General features: G+C 40.2%; 1 protein-coding gene across 1 annotated transcript in view; it reads left to right on the top strand.

Annotated features, from left to right (window-relative positions):
* Positions 1-11679, top strand: part of TMEM242 (transmembrane protein 242) — a 34661-nt gene extending 22982 nt beyond the window's left edge. Inside the window, exon 4 of the mRNA XM_014596850.3 lies at positions 10423-11679. Coding sequence (XP_014452336.1) covers positions 10423-10527 — 105 coding nt within the window. The 3' untranslated portion in view covers positions 10528-11679. The remainder of the gene's footprint in view (positions 1-10422) is intronic.
* Positions 11680-12337: the final 658 nt, after the last annotated feature.

Genomic DNA, 12337 nt, shown 5'->3' with positions numbered 1-12337 from the left:
TCTACTTTACCCTTTTTTATTTTGAGGGGTTTTTATGAATCCTTAAAACATTTCCTCTCCTCTGATCACATTTATGCTTCATTATGCAAACATATACATGATTGGACTTTTTATTCTTTCCCATTTCATTATCAAAAATACCAATTAATTTTATTTCACTTTTTTCTGCACCAGTTTTCTTAACATAAAGCAATTTGTTTCATGTTTATGATATTGTCTTTTATAATGTGATTTTAGGACTGTATAAAATTAAGTAATATTATTGATCAAGCTTAGCCATTCACCTTTCTTTTTCATACATGTGATTTTACTGCAGTACTTAAGAGACTCGGTTAGAATGGGTGTTGGGAGGATTTGCCCCTTTTGTATTCTGCTAGTTCTGCTCCCAAGAAGTAGAAGAATGGCCATAAACTTTCACTATTAATGTTTCTTATAACAAAACAGAATCTTTGCTCAAGGAATTAGGTCTAAATTGTATTACCATCGACTTTTGTTGGAGCTGTTACATCTGCTACTGCCAGCAGCAGAAACTGTAAGCAAAAGGGAGCATGTCAAGCAGAGTGGTGTTATGATAACAGATTGAAATTAAAATTCTCGTAAGGAATCTTTATTGCTCTAATGTCCTTAGAAGAGATTTCTAGCTGTGTTACCAACAGACTGAATATAAAACAGACAGTATAAAATAACATCTAGCTGCTTGTCTAAAATAGTCTCTGTAAACCAGCTTCATGTTCATGTTTGGGCCAGTTGCTTGGCTAGTATGTGGGTTTGAAAGGCTAAGCCTGCCTCCGCAATCACATACATGTACATGTTCAGAATTTTGACCAAAGTTTGTTTGCAGGATACAAACTATTACATGTGCAAAACTTTAGTTCATGGGATCCTTTAGTTCATGGGATCCTGCTGTCCTGTGAAAAGTACATGCACTTGTTTGGTCAGAGATTCCCAAAATGCTTTGTTCAGCTAAGAGGGGCAAATCTTTACCTGTGATACATGGCTTACATGGACTTACTGGGTGGAATTCATCAAAGTGCAAAGAGCCTGCTTTGGGCTTATGTGTACCCAAGATGAACTTCATTGGCAACATAGGCCTTATGTTGGCTGTCTGCAGAGAAGTGAATTTCACATAGAGATTATATGTTGTTCTTTAATGACAATGTACATGTCAGTGAGATCAAGCTTTTTGAGAGCTGTCTGGCTGTATGTATGTTTGCACATTTTTCACTTTAACAGAGACCCACATTTCAGCACTCAAAGGACATACATACATGTGTGTCATACGGTGAGGTTCTGGGTCTGTGTTTAATATACTTACATATTTTGGTTATTTTATTTTTTAAACAAAGTAATTAGTATTAAAAGTAATCAGTTATCATTTGGTAAGAGTCACTAATATGCTATGAGCCTAATTTTCAAATTTTGGCATTCAGCATTCTGATACCTTCTTAAGACGGCCAGGTATAAAACTGAGCCCCATTTGTGAAAAAACAGTGCTGCATTTAGTCCCTGCATTCTGAAACACTCTACTGGGGAGTGGGGCTGCATGCATGAACTATACACGTTTCCCTCGATTTATGTGGGTTCTTTATATGCAAATTCGCTTTTATGCAATGAGCCTATTCAGACCCATAATTTGTTATATGCAAGGCAAATTCGCTCTTATGCGATCAGCATAGACTACCCCCCTCCCCACCCTCATCCCCCCGCCCAAGCAGGGGAAAGGGCCAAGGCCCCACACACCCCAGTTCCGGCTGCAGCAGCCCCGGGAGCAGCCGGTGCCAGCTACCTGCAGCCACTGGGTTGCACCATGCTCCGCTGTTCCCCTGCGCCTGGGCTCACCCCAGCTCCTGGACTGCGCCATGCCGGGCTCAGGCAGCTGGTGTTGGCTGCTCCCAGAGCTGCTCCAGCATAGGCTGAGGTGAGTGTGGACAAACAGAGCCCCGGGCAGCACGGGGCACAGCACTCACCCCAGCTCCGGCTGCAGCAGCCCCAGGAGCAGCCGACACCAGCTGCCTGCACCAGGGCACAGTGCAGCCCAGGAACATAGGTGAATGCGGACAGGCAGAGCACGGTGCAGCCCAGTGGCTGCAGGCAGCTGGTGCCGGCCACTCCCGGGGCTGCTGCAGCCGGGGCTCGGGTGAGTGCCGCTCTGTTTCCTCTGCTTTACTGCCTTGTGCAGCCCCGGGAGCAGTATCCCTCCCCCTGCCCCTTCCCTAGTCCCAGCCTCACTCCCTCCCTCATTCCTATATGTTACATTGTAAAGTGGGTTTGCTTTATGCAAATTTAGTTTATGCGCTGTTCTCCGGGAACACATGTACAGCATAAATTGAAGGAAACCTGTATTGAATCATTCTGTTTTTGAAGTGGTTCAGCGTGCCCTAAGAAGTTTGCAGAGGTTTTTGAAAATGGGACAAAAACATTCACTTGACCAAAGAGATGGCATGCCTGAGATAGATGTTTAAACAAAAACTGTCCTGACAAAATTGGGATATATAGTCACCCTAATACTAGCCTTATCTCTCAGCAAGCAAGCTGTAAGCCATAAAGCTTTCCTTTACAACCTAATCTAAACATTGAAATCAATTGAAGTTTTACGATAAACTTCACTGGAAGTAGAATTGGGCATTTTTCACTTGCACGTATTGTTTGTTTTAAAGAATAATATATACGTTGAGATTTAAGTTCCATTCACTCTGTTTTGGAAAGAATAAAATAAAATGTTCTAGATTTTTAGGTGAATTTTTCTTTTATTTATCCAAGCCTGAGAAAACACTAATTTTATAACCCAAGATTGATTTCTTTAGGTTTAAGAAAGAAAAGATCTTTTTTGGCATGGATCAGAATTATTCTCTCTTTATTTTTTCAATTCAAAATAAACTTCCAAATAATCTTTGGCTATAAACCTAAATCAGTATTACTTCATATTCTCTAATCTTATCTGTTAATAGAAACCTCTTCTTCCTGTCACTATATATGTATAAAAGCAGCCTTACAAGCTAATACCTACTAATGACAATACAAGGAGTTAAATAATATTCCTGCTAGGCAGACATTTTGTGGCATGGATCATCCCTTTTCCCTTTCAGATTTGTGCTGCCCTCCTCCCCATTTGTGAATGCGTCACATTCTGTGAGCAGATACCACAACTATTTACAAGCAAAGGTAACATTAGGAAAGTATATATACAAAGTTCTCGTATGTATATTAATACAGTGCGGATGCTGGAAAGAGAAGAGATTAGACCATGTGAGCAGTCAGCTCCCCTACAGTGCACCAGCAGTTTGAAATACAAAATGCAGGGAGTTCGAGGAGATGGGTAGCCCTTTTTCTAAGCCATTACAGGTTTCTCATTCCCTTTCCAAAAGATAAAATTATTTTCCCTCTTTCTTCAGTGTTAAGTTTTTAAAGAAATATAATGTGGAAACAATATAAAACACAGGGAAAAGATTATATACAAATTATGGCTATGATTTTGCAAAAGCTTACTTCAGTGCTTAACCCTATTGTGAGTAGTCCCATTAATTGCAATTAAGACTGTTCAATAGTGTTTAAAGTTAAGCATGAATGTAAGTCTTTGCCAGATAGGTGGTGAACATCAGAGCTTGCACCTCTCCCAAATGTTGGAATACTCTCTACTTCTCCTTTTATTTGTGTAATCGGGGAATGCATGAGCCGGAAACAGGTTAATAAACACTCCTATGACAGTACAAGGAAGAGTAATTAAGAACGTGTAATGTATTGCCTTGACTGACCTTTGCGTGCTATTTCCTTAGACTTGTAATTTTGAATAACCATTGAATATTCATAATACTTTTGCCAATCCAACGTCAGATACAAAGGTTTGAAAAGGAACATATTTTTTCTATGCTTATTGTAGGGGGGTCACACTGCAGATTGGAATAAAATGACCAACAATGACTGTACCTAGAATATCAGAAAATTACCTTGAGCTAGTAGACCATCTGTTCTGCTCTTAAAGAGGGGCAGGATACTTGCCATTTTCTGCAAATAACAACTTCTATTTCTGGGTGCCTACCAAGGTCTCCATTTGCTCACTGCAGTGACAGCAATCATTCTAAGTTTTAGGGAAGGGTGGCAAGAACAAACTTCTGTGATGCTCCTAACAAATCCAGGGCAGCCTCTTTCATCTTCATGCCTTATGAAATGCAGGAAGATTGATTAGAATATAAGGTGTATTATTATTGTATTCTACTGCCAGTTAGTACCCCAGTTCAGAGTATGTAACCTCATTTCTCATGAAAGCTAATGTAAGCAGTTCTTACTTGTACTAGTACTAAAATAGAAATCTAATAATTCCCAGAATCTGGGTTGGCCTATTAGGAATGTCAAACACTAAAGAGACCATTCCTTTGAAAAACTTTCATTCTAGGATTCAAATAGACTTTTACCCCCTCTTCTATTCATTTTAATGTGAACGGACACATAAGTGCTCTCTGTAATAGCACTATCCCAATTTTTGTGTGACATTCTGTCAACGATGTACATTTAGAAGACATTATTAAATGGAGGATGCTTTTAGGTCTCCCTATTTTGCCACCTGAGGCAGGATCATTAGGTTAAGATAAGAAAATAGCAGTGATCTGTAGCTATTAGAGATTATTTAATGCGGTAAGGTAGATGATACCACTTTAGAAAGAATCCTGACAGTCAGAGGTGGAATAGTTACTGTAATTTATTTGGCAGCAAAAAACAGCATCAGGTTTTACAGCATCTTATGTTTAAAAAAAATCAACTGAGTGAAAAGCTTTACTTCAGAGAGCTTCCTCTAGGAATCCAGATGTTGGGATATGACATTAAGTTAAGGAATGTGTTACAAATTGTTCATGTTGTTAGGTTTAGAAACAGTACTTTAGAGAGGAGCCCATGATACTGGAGATAGAGAAGTATATTCTACTTTTGGTATTTGCTTTAGTATGCCGTTTATTAGGACATTATTGTAGTTGAACCAAATGCCCTATTGTTGCTGGCTACTTCAATGAATTATTCCAAAGATTGCACTACTCAGTACATCACACATTAGTTTTTTATGATTAAACTAATGTTCATATTTTTGTTTTAGACCATTGATAGGTATAGTGAGAATATGAAGGAAAAAGACCTTTGTGTCGTGTATTAGTAAGAAAGGATTTGTTCTGTGAGGTTCTACATGCATGGTAGTTTCTAAAAAAAGAATAGGGATGAAATGTAAATTCATGTTTGCTGCTATTAGTTTTTCCCCCTGCTATTCAAAAGTGAGGCAGTTACCTTAAAGAATAATGAAGGACTAATGTTGGACTAGCCAGTCCCCTGAAATGCAGAAACAATTGGTGACAGACAGGGGGGACAAGGCTGAACTCCTCAACGAGTTCTTTGCCTCAGTGTTCCTAAGTGAGGGGCACGACAAGTCTCTCACTGGGGTTGTAGAGAGGCAGCAGCAAGGCGCCAGACTACCATGCGTAGACCCTGAGATGGTGCAGAGTCACTTGGAAGAACTGGATGCCTTTAAGTCGGCAGGTCCGGATGAGCTCCATCCGAGGGTGCTGAAGGCACTGGCCGACATCATTGCAGAGCCACTGGCAGGAATATTTGAACGCTCGTGGCGCACGGGCCAAGTCCCAGAGGACTGGAAAAGGGCCAACGTGGTCCCCATTTTCAAAAAGGGGAGGAAGGAGGACCCAGGCAACTATAGGCCAGTCAGTCTCACCTCCATCCTTGGCAAAGTCTTTGAAAAAATTATCAAGGCTCACATTTGTGAGAGCCCGGCAGGACAAATTATGCTGAGGGGAAATCAGCACGGGTTCGTGGCAGGCAGATCGTGCCTGACTAATCTAGTCTCTTTTTATGACCAGGTTAAGAAATGCCTGGACACAGGAGGAGGGGTGGATGTCGTATACTTAGACTTCAGGAAGGCCTTCAATACGGTATCCCACCCCACACTGGTGAACAAGTTAAGAGGCTGTGACTTGGATGACTACACAGTCCGGTGGGTGGCAAATTGGCTGGAGGGTCGCACTCAGAGAGTCGTGGTGGATGGGTCAGTTTCGACCTGGAAGGGTGTGGGCAGTGGGGTCCTGCAGGGTTCGGTCCTTGGACCGATACTCTTTAATGTCTTCATCAGTGACTTGGATGAGGGAGTGAAATGTACTCTGTCCAAGTTTGCAGATGACACAAAGCTATGGGGAGATGTGGACACGCCGGAGGGCAGGGAACAGCTGCAAGCAGACCTGGACAGGTTGGACAAGTGGGCAGAAAACAACAGAATGCAGTTCAACAAGGAGAAATGCAAAGTGCTGCACCTAGGGAGGAAAAATGTCCAGCACACCTACAGCCTAGGGAATGACCTGCTGGGTGGCACAGAAGCGGAAAGGGATCTTGGAGTCCTAGTGGACTCCAAGATGAACGTGAGTCGGCAGTGTGACGAAGCCATCAGAAAAGCCAATGGCACTTTATCGTGCATCAGCAGATGCATGACGAATAGGTCCAAGGAGGTGATACTTCCCCTCTATCGGGTGCTGGTCAGACCGCAGTTGGAGTACTGTGTGCAATTCTGGGCGCCACAATTCAAGAGGGATGCGGATAACCTGGAGAGGGTCCAGAGAAGGGCCACTCGTATGGTTAAGGGCCTACAGACCAAGCCCTACGAGGAGAGACTAGAGAACCTGGACCTTTTCAGCCTCCGCAAGAGAAGGCTACCTTGTGGCCGTCTATAAGTTCATCACGGGGGCACAGAAGGGAATTGGTGAGTATTTATTCACCAAGGCGCCCCCGGGGGTTACAAGAAATAATGGCCACAAGCTAGCAGAGAGCAGATTTAGATTGGGCATTAGGAAGAACTTCTTCACAGTTCGAGTGGCCAAGGTCTGGAACGGGCTCCCAAGGGAGGTGGTGCTCTCCCCTACCCTGGGGGTCTTCAAGAGGAGGTTAGATGAGCATCTAGCTGGGGTCATCTAGACCCAGCACTCTTTCCTGCTTATGCAGGGGGGTTGGACTCGATGATCTATTGAGGTCCCTTCCGACCCTAACATCTATGAATCTATGCCTACTCTAAAATGCCAGCATGGGGGACTCCACTGGTACTGTACAGCTGTCTGTATGCTGTCCAGACTTTGGAGTTACAGCTGACCAAAAAGGGTCATGGGCATTGGATAGCAGCATCACAGTGATCCTCAGAAGTCAAAATAGTTCTATAGGTCTCTTGGCAATCATGCAAATTAGAGCTACCCTGAGGATGCTTTTAATGAATTGGGGTGGTGGGGGCTAAATTACTTCCTGTGCCAAGCAGAACAACCAATCCAGAGAATTGGGTTTATGGTCCCTAATTAGAAGACCTAAGATTAGATTTGTTAAATAAGATTCATTTAGAGATTTGTTTTAGAGATGCTGTATAAACATTAATACTATTAAGTGGCCAGCAAAATGCTGGCTGTACCAGTCAGAGTGCAGTAAATAATTTCTCCCTCAAAGGGCTGGCAAAGTAGAGATGATATGGATCAGAGAGGAAGCATTAGTAAGCCCACAAGAAAGATTAACATGAAGCTATAATTCATCATCATCACCCACATAGCTGGGCACCATGGAGAAAGTAAGTTATAGAGAGCCATTGAGAAGTAGTTAGGTTAGAAAAGTTGTGAAGTCGGAAGAGGAGAGCATTACGTACACAGGCACTGATACGCGCGCAGATGCCAGAGTGAAAAAAAGACAAATGAGACACCAAGTCTAGCATCCCTGGCAAAGTGACACAACGAATATCTAAATCCGAATATCTATACTCTGAGAAGATTTGTGAAGGATCTTTAAAGGCAAAAGCAAGACATCCTAGATTACAACTTTTATGAGCAGGAAAGAAAGAATTGCTTTTTCAGAAAATGACCCCTTTTACCTCCAAAGATAAATATGCATTCTGGGAGGAGATAAAGGATTGGCGGATTCTTAAAACCACTGCTACAATGAGAAATTTAGTATTTTTTGGATCAGTAACTTTTTGTCAAGTAGACCCTTAGTATTTTTTTAGCCCAGAAAAGATTTTATGGTACATTATGGTGGTAGAGATTTGGCATTTTAGTTGTAATGAATTAACTTTTATGATTGGGGAAGCAGTAAGTTTTATTGGATGTTTTTTCTCCTTTCTGGAACTTTCCTACAATTGCTTCAGTTTTTCTGCAAATTTTTGTGCGTCATCCATGTGGTAACTGGGGGGAAAGCTTATGATTGTATTTAAAAACTTGACAATAAAAGAAGTAAAATGAAATCTGCAAGTAGAGGTGCAGTTGAGACATATTGGGCCACATCCTCCGCTAGTCTAAAACGCTGTATTTCAGTTAAGAGCAGAAGAGCTACCATAGTTTATACACATTGAGAATCTGATTCATTATCTATTTTCAAATACCCACCTGCCACTTAGAGCAAGTGTTTCATTATTAGAAACTAGCAGGGGTTGATTGACTGGCTAGGAAATAATGATTTGCTGTAAATGTAAAGCATATAATATACGGCAGTTTGTATACAGAGGTGATTTAATTATAGAAATAGGAGGACAGCTGAGCCGCAAAGCTTTTATAAGCTTTCTTAGTACAAGAGCTTGTGTGTAGGGGTCATCAGTTGTTTAACGTAATTTGAGGTGTCCCTTATTTCAGCTCTGACAATTGCATACTGTGTTCCTGAGAGGTATCAGCTTAGGAAACATGAAAACTTTTGAAGCTTTAAATAGGTAGCAAAATATTTTTAAAGAAATAGTAAAGATACGCAGACTTAAAAACATAACGGAAGAATTAATCAACGATTGTTACCTGTTATTATAAGGTCTAGCCATTTGAAATACAGTAAGAGCCATCAGAAATGGGGTGGAGAGTGAAATCTGCTTTCAGACGCTTCTTGAGGAGGTTAATGTAACTCTGAGGTTTCTTCTTACTTGAGCAGCAGCGTATAGGAAATTTGTTTTTCTTGGTTTGGATTCTAAGACACTTTCTTGCATCCTGTTCAAGTATTGCCTCTCTGAAGACTGTCATTTCATAAAAATTAATTCATTGCTCATTTGTGGTATGCACTGTAATTTGGATTGCTGCATTCCAGCAATGAAGAAGAACAGCAATTCACATAAAGAACTGTTGGTTTTCTTTCAGCATTTCTTTCACAGAAAATAGCCAGAGATATTTGGAATTTAACACATGAGATGCAGACACTTTTATGTTAGAGGGGATGACTCTGTAGGCCAAGGATTGCAACTGAAACACCTAGGCTCCCTGGAACTGCTCAGGAACTGACTCAGTTTTCTTCCATAAAAATATTGATAAACTGAGTTTGCATGTATTTTCTCATCCTTGAGTATACGGACCACCTTCTCTATGTGTATGTAATAGATCCTCCAGCATGTCATAAATAGTAGGAGTTAGCTAACACTTTCTCTTTGTCCCCATACTATCTACAGTGTTTTTTGCACTGGATCACTTTCACCCCAAATTCAGCTGTATTTCAGTAATGATGTATGTAAAATCTTTCAGATGTAAGGTACTAATCAAATATAAACTATGATATACAGAGAGGAGTCCCGCATCCTAGTCATACACTGGAACAACAAATGCAGATTTGGCGGTAGACAGGGTTCTTTTGGTAAATCTGATATCTTTTATTAGGCCAACTCAGTTAGTTGGAAAAAATCTTCTTTGCAAGCTTTCAGGTACAAATATCTTTCGTCAGGCTGACGAAGCACCCGCAGTTGGTTTGTGCTCTTCCTGGGTGGAATGAATAGTAAAGAAGCCAGATTTGGTGGTAGGCATTACTGATGATTGATATGCATCATATGATACCACTGATAACATCAGAGAAACTTGCTTCTCTATACATTCAAGAATTTCATGCCCCATTTTCTTTGCTGTTACTATTCAAACATTCCCTTTAGACAATAGCAAAACCAGATTTCCATTTGCATCTAATATATCTACGTTCTAAGATAAAATAGCATGAGATCATGTGAGACACATAATCCAAAGTAAGTAACATTTTTCCTTTATTGGGAAAATTCAGTACATTTAAAGTTTGGACATTGCTGTGTCATGCCTGTTTTCCCTTCACCCCGCCCCCCCCCCCCCCCCCCCCCAAAAAAAGTCATGTTGCGTGTATGTAAGAGTGTAGGAGTCATTTGGAAGCAAACAGTCAAAGAAAAACAACCCAGCCAGTCTTGTTCAGTGGTGAAGCTAGGGGCATTGTCCTCTGACATGTTTGGCTTTTGGCTGGTTAACTGTGAATTATAATATTCATAGATAGAAATGCCTAGGTTATAATTTCTTTCAGGTTCATTCTTCTCCCCTCACCCCCTCTTCCTTACCTCAAACAGTCAGAGCGAGTTTCTGATACATGTCTTCCTTGATTGGCTTCCTCTTTAACAACCGTTAATTAATTTGTAATTTTTTTGAATCTCTTTTACAGATGAAAGAATTTGGCAATAAAATGCAATCACTGTTTCCAGAAATTCCTAAAAAAGGAGAGTCAGAGTCCACAGTCAAATGGGATGACTTACTGAAATCCAAATGAACGGAACAGAAGAAATACAAATTGCAGTATTTAGTGGGAAAAGCAGCAGAACCTGTGGAGATGTCTGGTCTAAAAAAAGAAAAATAAAAGAAAATGACACTGATTTGAATGCAAGAGCCTGAGCAAGTTAGTGACTTGAGTTCACTGAACATGAGGAAAACAGTTATTATTTGACAGCAAGAGAACAGAAATCCATTCAGTGTTTATGTTCATTTTTACTTTTAAGTTGTCACTACAGTTGAATTTAAAGAATCTTACAGAATAACCCAAACTCAATGTGGAAGAAGACTACAGTCATATGAGACCACATTTCAGTTATGGAAAGCAATCAAATATGAAACCAGTCTTGAGTGGTAAATAGCAACATAATATATTCGTAAACCCTTATCCCATCTCACTTCCCAAGAGACATTCTGTGTTGTTTGGAGAAATGAAGAATAACAGTAATTCTAATGTCATTAATATGTCTTATTAGGAATAATAGTGACTAAGTCTATTATGTCAAATCAGTTAATATAACCAGGTAATGGACTACCCCAGTTCTTGGCAATAGAGGAGATACCTTAAAAGAATTATGGCTGTACCTATGGGAGAGTTGCTGGCAGGATCCAATATGCCAAGGAAACATGGGAGGAAGACCTGTTTGAAATTCTTTGTAAAGCAGGAGAAGGCATTCTCTACAAAGGGCACTTTTATTTACTCAGTTGTCCACTTTGTTAATGAATGCCACAGCAGTGGACCTGATGACTTGTATAAGAGCCTCAAGCATGAAAGTAGAGGCCATTCAAATTGTGAGACGTCTAGTCTATTCCACAAAACAAATTCTTAAGTCCACCTGCCTACCTAGCTGCTTTAGTTTTTTTTATATGTTGGGTTTCCATGGCTTTGCTACCAGGAGAATCCTAAGCAATGCGTCATTCTTCATGCTAAAATAATCTCAGGTAATGTGGGTGTAAACTTAGAAAGAATGATGTCTGATTCAACACTGCATTTGCGGAACTGCAGATCTAAAAATTGTCAAAAAAAATTGTAATACACAGATTCTTTCAGTGGAACAATCCCTTTCTAAATGCTCAATTATCAGTTGTTTGCTTAATTGCTCAAGGTTCAATTAGTCAGCCATCAGGTTTAATAAAGTGCTCTTGAAATGTATCCTTTATGATTAAAATCTTGTCATTTGAAGGGAAGAATATTTTCTTCACATAGATCATTTGTATGCTTAGTATTTCATGGTATGAACAGGAATATATTTCAGAGGGAGAGAGAGAGAGTGTGTGTGTAAAAAGGCTTAGGAAAATCTATAAACAAAAATCTTTAAAATAGTGTTAAACTATATTGTAAGGATACAGCATTCTAATAACACAGGGATAGGACATTAAGCTAACAAAACCTTTTGAAAGGGAAGAGATTCATGGTTGGCCTTTTTATTCCAAGCATAATTCTGTCTTAGACTTGTTGGCTGATGCAGCTTTGTTGCAAGAAAAGTAGGTATAAAGGAGAAAGAGAGAGAACATGATTTATAAATCAGATTCTAATCCATGTGAAAAACTGATTGGTCATGTCTTTTTTTGCCCTGTGCATATTTCCACAGGGTATACTTGCCAAATTTAATGCATTTTTTATTGCCTCTTGTTATCATAATATTTGGCATGGCTGTTACTGGAAACTGTAACAGTGTCTCAGAAGGCAGGCACCGAGCTGAACAAAAAGAGAAACAAAAGGCAAGAAGTATGTTTGTGTGGCTAAATGGCATGGCTTATCAGTTTATTAACCATAGTTGAAGCCAGTAAAATGAAGCAAGAACTATGGT

This window comes from Alligator mississippiensis, chromosome 1 (genome assembly GCF_030867095.1).
Source record: "Alligator mississippiensis isolate rAllMis1 chromosome 1, rAllMis1, whole genome shotgun sequence".
Lineage (NCBI taxonomy): Eukaryota > Metazoa > Chordata > Crocodylia > Alligatoridae > Alligator > Alligator mississippiensis.
This window is presented reverse-complemented; position numbering and strand designations above follow the sequence as displayed.